This window comes from Homalodisca vitripennis, chromosome 4 (genome assembly GCF_021130785.1).
Source record: "Homalodisca vitripennis isolate AUS2020 chromosome 4, UT_GWSS_2.1, whole genome shotgun sequence".
Taxonomy (NCBI): domain Eukaryota; kingdom Metazoa; phylum Arthropoda; class Insecta; order Hemiptera; family Cicadellidae; genus Homalodisca; species Homalodisca vitripennis.
The window spans coordinates 20,040,882-20,061,145 of record NC_060210.1 but is presented as its reverse complement, the minus strand read 5'-3'; the positions used below and the strand labels follow the sequence as shown (position 1 = coordinate 20,061,145).

The window sequence follows — 20,264 nt, the reverse complement described above, 5'->3', positions numbered from 1 at the left end:
GCATCTGTTCGATTGACTAGTACTTCGTAAAAGTGGAGACGTCTGCTCGTCATTACACTTCGGTAGTAAGTAGTGTATCTGTGTTGAATAATTAGTACTTTGTAAAAGTGGAGACGTCTGCTCATCATTACACTTCGGTAGTAAGTAGTGAATCTGTGTTGAATAATTAGTACTTTGTAAAAGTGGAGACGTCTGCCCATCATTACACTTCGGTAGTAAGTTGTGTATCTGTGTTGAGTAATTAGAACTTTGTAAAAGTGGAGACGTCTGCTCATCATTACACTTCGGTAGTAAGTAGTGTATCTGTGTTGAGTAATTAGTACTTTGTAAAAGGGGAGACGTCTGCTCATCATTACACTTCGGTAGTAAGTAGTGTATCTGTGTTGAGTAATTAGTACTTTGTAAAAGTGGAGACGTCTGCTTATCATTACACACCGGTAGTAAATGGTGTATTTGTGTTGAGTGATTAGTACTTTGTAAAATTCACAAAACATGAAGATAGAGTCTTGTATTAACAGTATCATGCCACGTAGCATTAGCTTATCTTCATACACAATCTCTTAGTCCGGGATCTGGTTCAGTGTGAAGTTTTCAGTATTTTGCGTTATACGTCTTAGGTTAGTAAAAATTTGACAAAGACTCTAGGGTTATAATCACGACCCCGGAAGATCGGCCTTTCCAATAGTTAGAACATGACCTTCATTGACTCTGTAAAGTCGAATTGTCTGCACATCATTCGTGCAGAATTATAGATAACAGGACTGCTGATGTGCCTTTTTCTTATTCATTTCACTTCATGTTATTGGCACCACCCATTTGAAAAATATTTTAAGTTGCACACATATTGAAGGTAGGCAAGTCTTTCAATGAGAAAGTCTTGTTATGAAGGTAGCAAAACTTAAGATAACAAATATTCGAGGCTAGCTTTAGCAATGTTGTCTTCTAGTCATGCAAGATCAATTACCGCGCTACCTAATTGTTTTAAGTGCGAAGTTCCTTTACTGAAGCTGTCAAAAACGCATGATGTTCAGTTTGAGGAACATGATGGATGAGATATTTTCTGCTGTATGAGCTGCAAAATTTAAAGTGGGCGAACAATAGCACACGAGGAAACCTATAACTTATTAATATTGACATCTGTCAAAGTACACAACTGATAACTAATTTATAGCAATGTCTCTTGACAAAATAAAAGCGTGTAAAAATTACGGCTTCACGCTTGAATAGCCAAGAGTATATAAGCGGGAAGTAAATTCAGAAGCGGCGTCTTATGTTCATTTCAATGGTAAGTGTTGTTTCGATCGTTTCATAAACTACATTCTTTAACTACACTGCAATAGCTGACTATATTTCATACTGGTTTCAGAACGGGGAAAAGAAGAACATGGGGTTCCGTATTTTCTTATTGACTGCTCTCTCAAGCACTTTCCTTCATTTGGGACATGCCTCCAAGTGTGACCAGGAGATAATAGAAAAAATAATTGAATACTGGAACGGCTATCCTCCTGGGCATATCATAGAAACGGTAAGTTTAATATGTAATTCATATTTAGGAATAAAGTTGAAAAACTGACACTCATTCAGTATTCAAGTTATTCAAGCAAAATAATTTTTTTAAACATAATTCACATCTTAATTATAATGTGTGCACACCATTGTTGGTCCGAAGACCATCATATGAATTGGGATGAAGCCAACATAATACATCGGGAACCACATTTCTTCAAAAGGAAATTAATTGAGGCAACATACATTAAATTGGCAGACCAACCAATCAGTCAACCATTAGTCGAGATTAGGCCGCTTTGGTTGCCAATTCTAAAAAATGAACTAAAGAGAAAACCAAAAGTATCAAACGGATCAGATATTTGTAATAAACCAATGCGGAGTCACAATATGGTTTTAAGAAGTTCATCTCGCATGAACCAATAATAACGAAAGGGCCCATTCCTGTCCCCTTCCTTTTTATTTCCGCCATCTTGTTTTAGTCTGCCGTCACGATTACCATTGGCTAGTCCCTTTGGTTAGTTGTAGGTGGTTAGTAGACGAATGAAGACGCATTGTGACCTGTATTCCGTACTTCAGTTTCAATGATTAGTGTTTTGTATAGTTTTTTATTAAGTGCATGTTTATAGAGTTAGTGAAGTTGACAAACAACATGTAGGTTGTGATTCCTGACTTAGGCGTGCCACAACGCTTTGGTAAGATTTGTTTATTTTAACCTAGTTTGTAATATTATGTATTAGGTTAGTTCTTTACCTGAAGAAGAGGTCAGATCTCGAAACGTAGTGTTACTGATTTATTGTTTCACTGAACGATGGCAAATGTCCGGAAAAATCCTGTTTCCTTTATAATGTGTGAGTGAGCAGTCAGTTATAAAGAAGAGTTTGGACACTAGGTAATAAACATTCTTTCTATTATTGCGCTGCCACACTACTGGATGAAGTGGCAGTGTATATTCCTAGAATATAGATTGTTGCAAAACCGTATATTTGAGAAGAATAAACTCATTATTTCATTTTATTTTATTTATTTCATAAGTTCCAATGTATGGATTTCACTTGGGGCAAATTATAACCATCTTCATCTATATTCCTAGTATAATGTAAACGTTACAAAACTTTAGCAAACATCTTCTCGCTGAAATTGGTATCAGGATCCCTGTAAACACCAGATCTAGTGGGCTTTTCAGCCGCAAGTACCACTCCACGAACTACGACTTCAACAGTCCACTGGTAAGATTTGTTCGCCTGGGGAATCGTGTTGCATCAGAGTGCGATTTTTTCGCTGATGGCCTACATCAAATCAGAAAGCGGGCCACTTATGTTTTGTCTCAACACACTTAAAATCCCCTGTAACTTTAAGACGGTTTCATTTTTTAGCTTTTGCTATTTTGTATTTTTTTATTATGTTTCTGCTCTACTGCAAGGTACATTTAATTTAATTTCGACTTTTTGCATCATTGGTGTATTTATATTATTTTGGTTGTTGTTATTTACGTATACTTGTTGTTGTTATACTATTCTATTTTATACATTGTTGTTAATTCTATTGTACGTTGGTCTATTTCATAATATATTGTTGATTTTTATATGATATTAGTGTATAACTAAACTTTCTTGTTGTGATGGACAGTTATTGGGACTTGGAATCGATCATTGTCATATTGTGTTGTGTTCTGCCATTGCTAGCTCTGTATTATTTTATACTAGTTGTACTTTTTACTGCACTATATACACTGTACTGCCATCTTATTGCATATTGTATGTAAATTGCCGTTAATAATAAATAAATAAACAGGAAGGGAAAATACGATTAAAAAAATAAAAACTAACCGAAGTCAAAAAACTGTATGAATTTTAGTTAAAAAACACAATTAATTTGGGAAATGGAAAACTTATTTGAAGTAGAAAACCTTGAAGCTTATTTGTTTTAAAACTACTAAATATAAATTCATTCAATCAAGAATATATATTGTAAAAATATCTCAAACTAATTTATAAATTATAGATAGTGCTGGATGGAACGCTATATGTTTAGAAGTATTCATTTAGGCGTTCGTTCACATCATGTACAAATAAAATATTTAAAGAAATAAAAGAAAATGTACAGAACATAAGAAAAAGTGTTTGTAACACAAAATTAATAATAAAAAAAACAAACATTGTTAGCGAAGATAAGTTCGGCATTTACTGTGTGAATATAAAAGGAGGATGAAAAATATGTAATATTAGTGAGAAGGAAAATATTTCACAGTTACTTGAAGTATTTCTGTAACAAATACGGTACTAAACATTGTATTCTTTTAGTTTATTTTGTAAAATAGAGTAATATAGTGAATTAAATTAAGCTTTATGACATTTTTGTGTACACAAAACAATGACTCAAAATTAATTAGTCGATGTTTCTACATTATGAACGGAGGTTTTTCAGCATTATAACTTACCAATGTATTTTAGTGAAATTTGTATTTATATGATTGTAAACTTCAATAAAAATGGTTATTTGGCAAAATCCACAAAAGAACACAGAGGCAGAGAAATTCTGTAAAAAATTTCGTTAAAGCAACAAATGAATTTATTTACACTTATTTTGAATTTGTCGAGCTATAAAGAATATAAACATATGGAATCCTCCAAAGTATTCTTTTGTAAAGTCTTCTTAACTTAAATTACGACAGAATCTTTACTTTTAATATCACCAAGAGAAAATTTAAATTATAACATATTCATTTTTTACATTCTGGTCTATTGCAAAGATATGTTTTAAGAACTTAATAAGTAGTTATTAAAAACCTTACACCTCCGAACCAACGATATTTCTATTTACAATTATCTCATACATGTTGTGTATCAATTAGATATAAGCTGAACTTGATTTCTCACTTTAAATAAGTTAGTTATGTTTGTCCCAACATATCTTAACTACCTGCAAAACTCTTTTCGAATGTAATTTTTATTACGAGTAGATTCAGTGTTGCAAATTGAATTCTTTTCTTTATAAAAGGACATGGAAATTCTTATGTGAATATCTACACAACGTATCTTAATGGTACAGACTACTGGGTAATAATTTGTTCAGTTGTTATCTATTTGAAATTCATAAAGTAACTCGTAAATAAGCATTCTTGACTTTTGTTTGAGGCATATGATATATAAATTCGAATTAGTTTCGGTAAGTTATTCTTGTCTTTTATCTCCTGCAATGATACGGAGATTATATTTTAAGTACTAATGTTAAAGAAGTCGTAATAATTATGATTTATTTCCTAATTGAAGAATGATAAAGTAGCTCTTCATTATCTCTTCGTTCTGCATGTTTAGGTTTTGAAATAAATAATGTTTTGAATATTGGGTTTACCTCCATCTTTCTCTTAGAGCAGCATGAATTTGACGTCATCACAGAGTTCACAACTGCAGTCTGGAGTCATGTTCGTCTAAGAGAATAAAAAAATTTAGGTGACGAATAATCTCAAAATGAATTCTTTTTACATCGTTTTGACATCAGAGACACACAGACTACGAAACATAGTTCAGCCATATGAATATGTTCAGCAATCCATAAACACATAGATAAGTATCTTGTATTAAGGGTCAATACAAGATCATCAGATAGATTGTCAATTCTTGTGCAATGTTTTAGAGAGGAAATTGCTCGAAAACAATTTTGTTATATTGGCACACAAATAATAAATAAATGTATTTTGAAATTAAAAAATGATATATTATTCGATTCAAGACCCAGATTTGAAATCATGATTAAAAATTGTGTATCAGAAAGTAATTAAATTAATTTATATATTATATATCATATTAATACTTTTATACTATGTCATGTTGTTGTCTTATTCCGTCTTATTGTATTTAATGTTTATATTGATGTTAAATGTTTAATACCTATTTGTTAGTTAAATTTATTTATATTTTCATGTTTATTGATATCTTTGTATCTTAATAAAATAGTAAAATAATACTTTATTGATACTTATATACTAGCCTATATGTTGTTATCTGATTTTAAGTCTTACTGTCATAGTATTTGTATTGATGTTTGCTGTTTGATATTTATTTGTTTTTTAATATATTTAATTTATATGTTTATGCTTATTGATGTATTGAATATTATTTGTTGATCTTACTGTTTTTGCTTGTTAATGGAGGTAGAAATATTGTTTGACCTGTATCTAATATTTAATATTTATATATTTGTTAAAACTTAAAGTATGCATGTTTATAATTTTCTACCTTGTTTTTGTTAGATGATTCTTGTTAAAATGTGGATAGTATAAGTAATAAATTCAGTATATGTTATGGATTGGTAGTATGAATACAGTATTTGTGCACCGTGGTGGAAGAAAAAAAAGAAGAAAAAAACCTTTACTTGCCAACTGCATGTATACGTTTGTAATGTAAGCATGTTATATTGTAGTAATAAGTCACACGTGCTTCTAAGCACCTGACTCTGTAAAATAATGTAATGTTTTAATAATGGGACCTTGGTAAAGAGGTGTTCTCATTGTCTTATCAGGTACACAATTGAGGGCACGATATTTTAGGCATAATCTCTAAGCACTGTGGAGCAACTGAAATTTCTACACATAATGTAGCAAGTAAGTAAAGTAAAGTAAAGTAAAGAAGTATTTTATTTTACCAGGCGAAGTTAGGTCTAAAAAGCCCTCTCTAACTCTTAACCTGAGGACCACCGGTTTTAAGGTGACTTCCGAACCACCACCAACGGCCGGGCAGGCGGACTGCTTGCAAAGACAGGATCGCTCAGCGGTCTCCCATCCAAGCGTAAGCCACGCTCGGCGTTGTTTGATCCGGTTATCTTGCGACAACCGCTGTACCCGCTACACTGCGCGATTGGCTAGGGTGGGGAGTGTTGAATCAATCCGAAGGTGATCTGGAGCTAAAGTCAACATTTACAAAATCAACGTAGCTAATTTATAAAACTTAAATGTTTATACGTCATAACTGTAAGTGTCATTAATGTAAAATTTAAATTTACTGTATTTTCAGGCTATAGCAAATGTGAAAGAAGTAGTTGTCGGAACTACACACGGGTACTACCCTGACTGCCCGACTTGTGTCTACTCATTCTTCATGCCGGACAGAGTCTTGATCGCTCACGTATACGGAGATGGGTAATGGTTACAATTTGTCTAGGATATACCACCTTTATAAATATGCAGAATTTAAGTAGATATAAAAATTAAAAACCAAACAATTAAATAATTTTAACAACAGTTCCTATTAAGCCACCGTCTCGATTACATCCTCATCATCTTCCGATTTAAAAGTTTATATTTTCTAAACTTGAAGTGGATATTATAAACTAAATAGAAACTTAAAGGCAATGTTTAAACCCACATTGGTAAAGGTGCAATGGTGAAAGAAGCTTTTTACTCATTAAACTCTACCCCTTAAATAATGTTTCAATTCTATGCTTATTTTTGAATACTTCAGAAAACTAAACATTTTCAAAGAACTGCTCTATTATAGTGCATAATGGAATTAATAAAACAAAAAGAGTTTCAGCAGAAATCAGAGGCTGAGTCTGCTTGTGAAGGCATATTATAAAACTCGATTTTCATATCCCCTCATAAGTGTTTGTGGGAGTAGCCAGGTTTTCCTCCAAGAGTTTTTTAAAATAATGCACATTTCCCTCCTAATATTAATGTAGTATTTTCTGAACGCTTAAATAGAAAGTTTTATTGTTGACTGTGTAATATGTTTTGTTTTTAATATCCATAGAACGAATATATATAAAGTCCATCGTTTCATGCTAGCATTTTCAATTTATTATTTCCTTCCAAATCAAGTACCACAAAGAAAAAATATCCTTTTTAATATGTTATTTTTTATATACATGTGTTTTTTATATTAATAAGAAATTATAATAAATTTTGTTTTGTGACCTCCTGCTAAGTTTTTAAAAGTTTAAGATTGAAAAATGAAACTTCGGGGATGTTTTAAATTAAATAATGCTTAATGATTAATACACATATTAATTTCGGGGGTTTGCAGTGGTTAATTACCAACAGATATTTAAAATAGTAATTCCCCTCTATTAAATTTCCAGAAAGTGAATATAGAAACAAATATTGTGACACTAACTGCGTGGTTTTATTCATTTTGAAATGATTCAATTAAATTTAAATTGGACGAATTTGCAATAATTTTATCGATATTATTAAAACGATTTGGAAGAATAAAATATTTATGGTCAATGTTAAAATTTGTAACAGATTCGTATTCAAAATTAAATGATTATCTCTTCTCTGTCTACACTCAGACGGGAATTTTTTGTGCCAAAAGGTATAACAGATTAAGACCCCGTGAATCTCCTCAAAACGTATTTAATATAAAACATAAGCCAGTTAAGTAATTATATATAGCTTTTAACTCACTCCTTCATCCCAACTTTTCAATTCTATTTCAAAACAAGTGTCATAATAAAACCTAAAATGTATTTATTATAATATTCTTCTACCTAAACTCAGGAGAGGAAGCGCCCTGAAATACTACTTAATAATAATTAAAAATGAGGGATTATTGACCTAGATACGCTCTCCAAGTTAATTTTCTCCCTGGAAATAACAGAAGAATGAAATAGTATGAAGTGTTAAGGTGTACGTTATCTTAAAATGAATGAGGACCATTCAATTATTTTTAAAGTGAGTTATTATTCAGTATATTACTGTAAAAAGATATTTTTATTTCAGAGAGACAGCAGTTGATGTTGTTCCTCAAATTGAGGAACATGGGGCCACATATGATCCAAGTAAGTAACCGTTTTTTGAGTTCTAGATTAATGTAGACTATACTTCATGTAAGTTATGAAAAAGCAACATACGTACTTCTTATCTGAGTCATGCTATGAGTAATATGTACTACTATAACTGGATTAAATTATTGTCAACGACGTAGCAAGGACAAATTTAGGTGGAGGAAAGGGGGTCAAGGCGAAATTGGGGGGCTCCCCTGGAAAGATTCAAATAAAAAAATTAAAACTTAAGAATAAAAATAGCGAATTTTGCACAAAGTTAGTCTTTGAATAGATTATAGTGACAATTGATACTCATAATTGTGGATGCACTTCCTTAGCAGGCTGTGTAGGATTAATAATTTAAATTGATTACATTTGTATAGTAATGTAATTACAAAAAATATGTTTTTTATTGTCTGCAAAACACAGTACATATTATACAAATCAAGATTGAGAAATTATAATGTGTAAAAAATTTTACAAAAGTAAAATTCTTTTTGACTTCTGAGCCATCTTATCTAGTGCTTATCCTAATATTTTTCAATAGTAAACAATGAGTAAGACAAGTGCAGTCAACTGCTTATTACCAAAATTTATTCCTCAAAAAGTTCTTGACCCGTTTCAATTTTGACAACGGTCTTTCAGCAGTATATGTCAGTAATAGTGAATTATTTTAATAATATTAATCATTAATTCAAAAAGTAATGTACAAAATAAAAAAATTGGAGGGGGTCCGGATACCTTGGACACACACGCTGGCTACGTCCTTGTTTTTGTAACGTAACGCTCGAAATGAAAAGTAATATTTAAACGTTGTCGATCTGTTACCCTGTTAAAATTTAAAAATTTGATTTGATCAAGTTCTGAGTTTAATTAAATGTGAGTAAATTAATAATTTCGCCTGAGTCCTTCACTGTTACGGGTCCTACTGGATAGGCGTTATACGGTACAACAAGAATTAACAATAAACATGTTTTGGTTGAAGCTCGGGGGTAAAAGTTGATCAAATTTTTTAATTTTTTTTTTTTTTTTTTTTTTTTTTTTGAGAATCTTACACAGGTCTTCTAAGCAGCATCCAGAATGGCAAGATGTATTATATTATCATATCATAGATTATTCTAATATATGGTTTAATTTGATGCAGCAGTCACAATTCTCAGCCATCACGCGAGTATCAAGTTTACAGTATATTTAAATTTGTTTCCGAGATCTTCTTCGGAAGACAAGATACAAAGAGACAAATAGTCAAACAAACGGATAAAAACTTTTGCCACTCCTTTAGTGATAGCAAAATATAGAATACTCATCATGGTTACGCAAAAGAATAGTGCAGACCAAAATATAACCCACTATATATTCGTTGTCGAGATATCGTGACAACAAACCAAATATAAATTTTGCTAGCTCTGATTAATAAATCGGCATCGCTGACATTTAGACAATTAAAAATCTGGAGCTTCAATAATGCTAGAAACAGTTACTCGCGGCTTCGCACGCAATGTCGTAGGCTTGGCACGTGTATGAGCACTTCTGGTTCGAGTGATTTATATTTACGTTGCAAATGTTGAGTTTGCCTTGTTTCCCTATCAAGAAAATATATACATACACAGGATTGAGAAGCCTACCTCTTTAAAAAGACAACGAAGATGGTTTTACAACAATCTTTAAATTGATAGTAAAAGTTATATAGTAACTTTGTGTTTGATATCTGCATAACAGTATTGACCAAGCTTTGCATACTTAATATTTACTAAAATGTACAGCTAATACTGTAATCTTACTAAAACTTTTAATTTGCTTATTTCGCTGCTTTAGAGACCAGCCCCCACTATCGTAGCACGAAGGGATTTTTGAAATAAGAATAGACCTATGTGGTAACCAGGGGCCCTAAGAATGTCCATGTAAAATTTAACCACAATCGGTTTAACAGCTTGCGCGTGAAAGTGTAACAAATATTTTCGCATTTATAATATTAGTTAGAATGTTTTTTAATAACGCCTTCATAAATTTGGAGAAAGTGAGATTGATTGTTTGTTTTTATCTTGCTGTTGTTTATTTCTGTATAACATAGTTATTTTAAATCTTTTGCAGCCACATGTACGCTGAGATACCATGTATACACGAAGTGTAATGTTACAGGATTTTACACATGTACCACCTATGGTAAGACTCCGATATTGTTACTTTATTTATAGTGTTTCTATTATTTTGATATTATTTATTATTATTTGTAAAATAGTAATGGTGGTGTATTGTGTCAAATGTAGACTAGTTACTTTCCATACATGATAACACAATTCAAGCAGATAATGTTTTGGTAAAATAATTGTTCTGACCTTAGTATGTGTTTTATATATATAGGGCTGCTAAAAAGTAAAACATCTTCTGTACTCATAAACATACAAACATAAAACTTTGTACAGTGGCATAGGCATACAATTGAACTTTTTGATTCAATAAGTAGCTCTTCAACACCTCAAGGGGATGCCTGCAAGGAGTCGGTAAGCATAAGTCAATGTGCATACCATTTTAAAGGTCTGCACATGTACATACCTTTAGAAAGAAATTATTTACTTACCTTACTTAAAAAGATAAGTAACGGTTCCATTATGCTAACGGTTCCATTTGCTTAATTAACATCATGCCGCAAATTAGACCTCAAAAGGTTCATCTTAATCAAAATGGCGGTGCTCAAAAGTTTCAATACTGATTTTATGTGCAAGTTCAAGAATGGCTTCAAATAAAGCTACAAAACTTCACACATGATTACTGTAAACAAAAACCTACTTTAAGATGTATTCAGTGTCCTGATATTCTTCTATGGGAATGGTCCACGAGGAGTTAGTAAAACATGTTTAATTTAAGCATATGTGGAAAAGTGAATAAATTTAAAGGCCTAGTGAAGTATGCCGTAAACCGCACTAAAAAGTCTTTATCCGTTACAAAATATTGACGGTTCAAAAATTTTAAAGGTGAACTTTAAATTAATTAGAAAATTCAGGAAGTTGCTTTAATTATTTTAATTTCACATTCATAATTTTTAATGGTTAGTGACAATAGCAACACAAAATTACATATAGTAATATACATGTTTTTGCTTCCCAATCCATGTCCGCAGTATCATTCTATTTTCACGGTCCAGTCAAGGAATAATATCAATATTTATATACCTACTCTGTATCGTATACCTCACCAGTGAGAAATGCTTACAATGTCCTCTCGACGGTTCTCTGTCATAAAAATTGCATTTAGTGTTTCGTGTATTGCTTTGTGATTCCACTTGCTATAATCAAGAACTCACTGCGCTCGCTTGTTTTCTGAAATGCAGTCACAAAGCGAATGGTTTGCTGAATTATGCTATTTCCCAGTCGCTCCGTTTTTGTTCCTTCAGCTACTGTAAATATATATTCTTTTAGTTCTTAGGAAACTAAACTGAATTCCACACATGTACATATTCACAATTGATTAAGTCAAATACAGAATAAATTAACTGGTTTACCTTGTTGCGACGACATTGAAATAAGAAGTGTTGTTACTTTTGTTATAATTTCACTTTATAAATGTAAAAAATATAAAGTAGTGGTTAATTTAACGAAAAATATGGTCGTGCTGTCCTAATACAATGTTAACACAGAACAGTTGATTACATTTAACAGGCTCTTCCAATTAATGTTTCGCAACTTTAGAGACCAAAATGGAATTTTTAACTGCTCCAGAGATCAGTGGGGTGAAGCTCGTAAGGTTTTCGAAATAAGAATAGGTCTATATTTATCCAAGGAGCCGTAAGAATGTCGATGTAGAATACCAGTACAATCGGTTGAATAGTTTATGCGTGAAAGCAAAACAAACAAAGGCAAATTCAAATTTGTAATATTATTAGGATATACGCATTGTATAGACATATTTACATATTCTTAGACAGCACGAAGGTAACTAAGAAATAAAATAATAACAACTGTGCATAATTCCGAATTCTATCTCAACCTTAAATCCCATGCAGAATGATACTATCTGTATTTTAATTTATGTGTTACCACCTTCAGAGAAAAAATCCTGCAGTCTTTAACTGATCATCGGTGTCTAAAGATCAGCTTTCATCTTATCAGAATTAGGTTTATATAACAATATATCTGTTAGCAACGGTCTCTCTTTACGTCACTTCCTTTATTAGTTTCCAAGGTATGTACGCCATGTACGTAGAAGGCATGTACGTTTTCATTCAAGCATTCAATAATAGATCCATAAGAACCACAATTAATTATATGCAGTTGTATTTATAAATATGTTGATATAACCAAAACATATCTGCAAAGTTTCATGAAGAGAATAGTGGACAAACAAGAGCTGCAGCTAGATCTTTTGCAAATAACAGCTGAAGCTAAATATTTCCAAAGAAAAACTGCAGCTAGATATTTCCAAACAACAGCTGCAGCTAGGTCTTTCCTAAATCATTGTCTAAATGAGTTTTTTATGTTACAGGTGAAGAAGGCGACGCCAGAGGAGCGATCAAAGTGAGAGCCGATGGTTACGACCCTACCTATGTCGAGGAAGCTAAAGAGGTGCTAAAGTGTATTGGGGTGGAGATAACCGATGAGTACCCGGACCATTGTTGCTAACAATGGAAATGTTGGATTGTTCAGAATAAACGCATGAACATGAATACAATGTCTCCTACGTATACTGTTGTATTTATTAACTCAATACAACGGTAGTGTGTATTGCATAACATTATATCCTTCAAAAAGCCCATTATGGATAAGTGGCAGGAAGATGTCAAAAACCCAGTCTCAAAGATTGGTCTCGCTGCAATGACAGTACAAAGCGCGATCCGACGAGTAGGTCCAGTATCACTACTGATGATATTGCTCAGTACTAGAGAGTTACATTGATTGGTCCTAGCTGTTTACTAGTCATATTTTGTAGTATTTTTGTCTCTATATATTCTCTATCATTATCGATGACATTCCAGACATTTTAATGGGCATATTTTCTTGATCAGGTCAGCAATGCAATGGTTAGTAAGGCACCCAAAATACATTTGACCTTAAGTATATTATAGTATTCGGAAGTAGTCACTTTTTAATGACAAAAGTACACTTCTTAGACTAACGTATTACAAGTTTTCTTAATCGGGACAAAAAATAAAATGTTACTACGGGACCGGAAGTAGATTCCAGTGACCGGAAATAACCACTTTTTGTTCGAAGTGAACTTTTCAGAATAACTTATTATATGTTTTCTTAAAAGGAACAACATTACCATTACTACTGCTCCGGAAGTAAATTAAAATATTGGGAAGTAAAAGCATTTTGATCGGAGAAGACTTTTTAGAACTATGTACATATTTGTACATATTATAGTCTTACTGTCTGGTTTTTACATACATGACTGGGGCAATTATGCAAACACTTCAGTGGCACCAAGGTACCATATACCAGAAGTAGATTATAATAGAAGGCAATATAAGTTTTTAACCGAAGAATTCTTTCAGAATTATGTATTTAATGTCTTAATACGGACAAAAATGCTACTACGGTTAGTTAGTAGCTTATCCCGGAAGAACATTATACGGTCCAAAAGTAGACAATTTTTGACAGATGTAGGCTTATCAGACTGTAAGGTTTTTAAGTTTGGTTTAGTTTAAGATTAAGGTTGTGACATATTATGAGCAAGGGTTGCTGTGAGAGGATTTAATAATAATATATTTTATTCCACTTCACACTTATTACGCCTAGAGATATTTTTCCGCACACGAACACAAGCACTAGCACTCCCGAACGTCGCTTTTCGAATTCCTGTCCTCGACTTCCTCCTCCTTGTTCTTCAGTTTTGATGTTATTCTCCCGCCAGCTCATGACCACGCCTCTGCCAAATCTCTCCATCATAATTGGTGAGTACCAATTTTTCATATCAGCATGGCTGCCCCTTACATCGTCGCACGGCTTTTTTTATATATAAGCATTTCCGCTGCTTAAGCAAGCATTTCCTGTTTGTTCACCATCGGTGTCTGGGCGGATGTGCGTATCCACTTACATCCGGAGGATGTTTGTCTCGAATTGTAATACAAGACTTCCTTTCCAGCAACTATCTTTACATCGATTCTATGAATTTTATTTTACTAATAATTACATATGTCTTACAAGACGAACGATTTATATGTATATTTTAATCATGGTAACAAGGAAAAATCTACTATGGCGTGTGAAATAATCTAAATTCGAACCAAAACATTAGTACTACGTAAAGGGATAAGCTGGGCAACTCAAAGTCTTACTAAAAGATATCACGCATACGTTGTGTTGAAATGCGCAAGACATTTGCTTTATCCCTATAAATTATTATTACTTTGTTTTTGTTATTTGTTCATAAATTTCACTAGAAATCGTGTCACTAGAGGTGTTTTCTTAGTGTTATTTAAGTTCGATTGAATAGACCTTTAAAATTACATGCCACAAGATAGGGTTTGAAAATTTAAAGTTACCCGTCCCCGCCGTATCCCCCTTTGAAAAGAGAGGGAATTGTTTTATCATTAAACAAATCCAAAAAAGAGTTTTAATATGCATATTGAAGATTGTACATCGATATCTCAATCCGTTTGGAATTTCAAGCGTATCGGGATTTTACACTCTGGATGTAAGGAATTATTTGCCCATAAATTTTGCTAGGAACGTCATAGAGATATTCTATTTATGTCATTGATTTCTATTATATAGACCATTAAAATGATATGCCGGAAGATAGGGGTTTGGAATTTGAAAATTTAAAGTTACCCCGTACCTCCCTTTGAAAGAGGGGACGGAAAGGTTTTTATCATTAAAAAAATCCAAAAATGTATTTTAAAAAGTACGGTGAAGGTTGTACATCGATATCTCATTCTGTTTGTTATATGTTCAGGCGTTTCAGGACTTAATTTACACTCTGTATATTTAACATGTACTCATTAAAACCGTTTACTCTTCGACTGCAAGTACACAAAACTCCTTAAAATTAAAATTCAATTATCTGAAGTGGATCAGGATACTAGAAAATCTTCCGGTGACTGTAACGTATTCTCAGGATTTTTTATTAAGCTATTCTAAAAGGACATGCCTATCACGAACCTGATATTCAATACAAAATCTTGTGCAAAGACGCGGGGAACTGTTTGTGTCTTTATAAATTACTAACTTACTTTTGTCTTGCTGGGGGCTACGAAGTGTTAGAAGATTTGGGGATAAGAGAAAATAGATGAATTTTTTGTAAGGTTTCCCATGAGTTAAAAGCAGATCGTAGTTTAATTTTCCGGATATATCCAAAGTTTAGACTTTGTAGGCGTATTGTGGCTTAACTCTTGGAGAACAAGTGACTGGACTTTTATTGTTTGAAATTTAACTCTTAAAGATGCAACCGTCAGATTGAATTAAGACCCTTTTTCAGGACGTAGGGAGGATTTGTTCAGATTAGGGGGTATTATCTGGCTATACCATGAATTTCACAGGGGGAGTTAATGTTGGAGGGAAGGGGGTAAATGAACACGTGGTTTTTAGGCATGTTTTGTCTTTATGGGAATAAGTAGACAACATTCTTTATCAGCAGAATAAGTTGTTCAGAGGTTTAATTTAGCCAGGAGATTATCTGGCCTTAGCATTGAGGTTCCAGAGAGATTTTTGTTACCGGGGGTTAAAAGAATAATAGGTCTAGAATGTCTATTATGAGAATGAGAAAACTGGGCGGCTGGTATTTCGGAAGAACTTGTTAATCAAAGCACTGTTATGACGTGTTGGTTTTAACGGGGAGGTCGTGTTTTACTATAGAAATAAATATACCATAATTATTGAGTATATTGGGTAATTTAGCCAGATAATATACTTAAATAAGTAAAGACTTTCATGTTGCAATATGAAATAACATTTACAGCGTTAAATTTGTTTAAATATTTCTCTTTTAGTTATCCACAGGTTATATGAATAGATATTAAATTCAGAGGTTTTCCTGGATAAAAGTACAACTAAAAAGACTGTTAGGAGACTAAGTAGTTTATTAAATTCAAAAAGTAGATTTGCTTTATATATGATTACAAAATTAGGGTTAGTATAAAAGACACTAACATGGGTATAACTGGGTGTAAAATACTAGCCTTATATGGTTTGCTACAGATTTTAAATATAAGTACATTTTGTGGCTCAACCGTTAGAAATACAACTAATAGTAACCATACCTTTTTTATAAAAATTCTGGCAAAATAGTTGAACTATGTCCTCTAGTTCGGCTACTATCGACCTTTTACGAAAGCTCTGCTTGAAAATATACCAAGATATGAATAAAATAGGCTAAGCTGGAGTAATAAAGTCTAATTAATATGATAATATCTGTCATTAGAGTATATCTTATAATTGGGGAAACAATTGCTGAAAAATTTAAGATCATGAACAGCTTAAAGGTTTCTTTGGTTATCGATTTTTTATTATCAAACCAATGCTCATTATGAAATTGAGAAAAGTTTATAAACAGCAAATAATGTAGCTATGGAGGAGAGGGTAATGTCGAATATATGTCAGCTAGATTTCACTACATTTTGTAGTCTAGATGTATGTGAAGTCGAAACGAAGTGAAGACTTCATTTGAGCTTCTTCGCCACCGGCTTGTTCTGGATGTCTTCAGACGAAAATTTCTCCAAATTCCAGGAGCCAAGTCTGTTACAGCGTCAGATTCCAGAAACCGCACTAAGAGACAGGTGAACATTAAAAAACAGCAGATGTCAATGAATTTAACTACCTAACAAGTTTAAGATAGATAAGACAGTAAACTAGTTCTACTCTATTGTAGAGATAGTGTGCAGATATGACAGAAACAGGGCAGCTGCTAAGCTCATCATTGCTATGCTCTAGGGGAGATTTCTGAACTTTGTGTAATTGATCACCACACACAGTACACCGCCCTCGGTTATTTAAACGGTTCAGAAATTGGGATTAAAGGAATAGAAATCAGTTATTAATAGAAGTCAAAGAATCTTTTAAGGTAGTTTAAGAAGTCACAAACTTTTAATTATGTCCAATATACACAGTTACACACAAAAATGGATATTATTTCATATGTATTTATTCAATTATATCAAAATAACTTAACCCTCGAAATCATTATGAGTAAATTAAATGATGGATAAGGTTAAAATCAAACCCACATCCTTCAATCATGGGCTGTACGTAAATTATTGTACAGTTTGATAAAAGTGTAGCGTTGTATACAATAAAAAATAATAAACATTCTGTTTCATAATAGCTATAAAAAATTTTTGTTGACTTATGGATCACTTAAGTTTCTTTGGTGGTTTAACCTAATGCAAAGTTAAAACAATTAACAAACAATAAACATTCTGCCTTGTAAAATTTTCTTCCAGTAAACGAATTTTATATTGAGTGTAAGTCAAAAAGCTAGTTTTATCATGAGAAATCAAATTGGTCAGTAAACTATGAGGTAAGATGATTTTAGTGTTAATTTAACAGTATCATTTCAAGAAAACAGTATATTTTCAGCGCGTTTGCACTCTTCAAGTAGTAGAAAAAACAGTAACACTAATAAATAATAATTTCTTGTATCACTGAACAATGGAATATTTCTGGGAAATAATGTTCTTTCACAATCCCGCCATCGTCAGAAACAAACTTTAAAGAAATATTTTATGTTTTCAGTTTTGTAAATTTAGATTTCAGAAATCGTGGAACGACATGGAGGTTGGACTGTAGGTCTGTAAAGATTGACTCTGATATGCTTGCAGTTTTACTCCGATATGCTTGCAGTTTGACTCTGATATGCTTACAGTTTGACTTTGATATGTCTGCAGTTCGACTCTGATATGCCTGCAGTTTGACTCTCATATGCCTGCAGTTTGACTAAGATATGCACGAATTGTGACTCTGATATGCTTGTAGTTTTACTCTAATATGTCTGCAGTTTGACTATGACATGCACGAATTTTGACTCTGATATGCTTGCAGTTTGATTCTGATATGCCTGCAGTTTGACTATGATATGCACGAAGTTTGACTCTGATATGCTTGCAGTTTGATTCTGATATGCCTGCAGTTTGACTATGATATGCACGAATTTTGACTCTGATATGCTTGTAGTTTGACTCTGATATGTCTGCAGTTTGACTATGATATGCACGAAGTTTGACTCTGATATGCTTGCAGTTTGACTCAGATATGCTTGAAGTTGTCTATAAAAGTGACTCATTACAGTCTATCATTATCAGTAAGTGGCGTGTCTGAGTTAAGTAATATTTACATAGTGAAGATGACAAAATATGGAGTTAACAAATGTTTGAGACCGTAAAACTTCATCTTCTATTCATGTACGATCAATTGCTGCGTGATCTTGTGTTAAACTGTGACGTTCTCTTACTGATGCAGTCAAACGCGCATGGCATTCAATTTATGAAATACGATGGATGATGGATGAAATATTTTCTTCTGAATACGACCGGAAACATAAATTGGGAGAACAATAGCACATAAGAAAACCTATGATTTATTCGCAATAAAATCTACCAATGCAAGGATCTGATGGCTAATTTATATTATTTCACGGCAGCGTAACAAAATTACGGCTTCATGCTTGAATAGCCAAGTCTCAGGCAAGGTATGTAAGCGTGTAGCCACTCCATGAATAGCATCAAGCTTTTTTACTGTAAGTGTTGTTTCGATAGTTTCATAAAATTTCTCTCTTGTATTGGCATTAGTTTCACAGAGATAAAAATAACATGGAGTACGCGTATTCCTTTTTATAGTACTTGCAGCCACTTTTCTTCACTCGGGACATGCCTCAAAGTGTGACCCGAAAATAATAGCAAAAGTTTAGGAGTATTGGAACGGTAATATTCCTCAGAATATCAATCCTACGATAAGGTTTAGTTGTAATTCATTTTTAGAAACCTGACTGAAATAGGTGATGCTCATTTAGATTTCAATTGAGTAGGAAAAAAGCTGAAGTAAGAAATGAATTTTACACAATGAAAAAGATCTGATTCATAAGTTTCCATGTATGCAAAGTATCACTTGATGTAAATTATCATGTTCGAAAAATTCATAACGGAAGGAATGCTACTTATGCTTATTATTTGTTGTTACAAAGTTAGAAACATAAAATGGAAGTAAAAGATGTAAAATAGTAAAAGATGAAAATAGAAAGCAGCGTGACAAGAAGAAAGGAAAGGGACTCACTTACTGAGATGTAGTTTTGTTTACCATAATTTACCCCAGGGAAGCCAAGAAAAAGTTCAATTATTATATTTGCATTCAAGTGACGTAAAAGTGTTGAGGCAACAGTAATATTTTACTATCCTTCAGTGATACAAAAAACAAATTTTTGTATCACTGAACGATGGCAAATATTCGGAAAAAATACTGCTTCCTTCACAATCCTTCCATTGTCAAAAACAAACTTCAAACAAAGATGTGTTGAGGTAATTGGGATCCATCTATTCAAGAACAGCGAGAAATGATAGAGTACATTGTGTACCAATTGTAGTAACAAATTGTGTCATTGCAGTACCAATTTTGCTATATAAAGTAAGGTACAGCACACCACGTGTTACGTAACAGGCTTTAAAGATATTTTTACACCAGAGCAAACAACAGAGAAATTGTGTCAGTTCTACTGAGGGATATGATTCAACAAAGCCATAGACTTATTCCATAGTTTGGGCACGCAACATCATAGAACTCTTTTCTATGTATAAATATGATGTTGTATATGTTGGATAGAGTAATAGACTTAGCTTACGCTCAGCCAATTAAATTTAAGTTGCAACCTTAAAAATAGTTAAGGTTAGTCGCTGTTCCAAAAAATACCTCATTATACCATTTGTGAAGGGCCTAGATAGATTAGTATGTTGTGTAACGGACTGCAATTGAATACATCAATTCAATTTTACAGGAAGTAAAAACTTACTTTCAGGAAGTGTAAATGTTGAATATATTTCATAGCGCAGTGAGATCTTAGACTGCAAAGATTTC

At 32.7% G+C, this 20,264-nt stretch overlaps 1 protein-coding gene across 1 annotated transcript; it reads left to right on the top strand.

Moving 5' to 3' along the window:
* The first annotated feature begins 1,172 nt into the window (after positions 1–1,172).
* LOC124359013 lies at positions 1,173–12,946 on the top strand. The gene is made up of 6 exons (XM_046811344.1): positions 1,173–1,285; positions 1,367–1,525; positions 6,519–6,643; positions 8,225–8,283; positions 10,360–10,431; positions 12,748–12,946. The coding sequence occupies exons 1-6, from the start codon at positions 1,271–1,273 to the stop codon at positions 12,882–12,884; spliced, it is 567 nt and encodes a 188-aa protein (XP_046667300.1). The 5' UTR covers positions 1,173–1,270; the 3' UTR covers positions 12,885–12,946.
* The last annotated feature ends 7,318 nt before the right edge of the window (positions 12,947–20,264 follow it).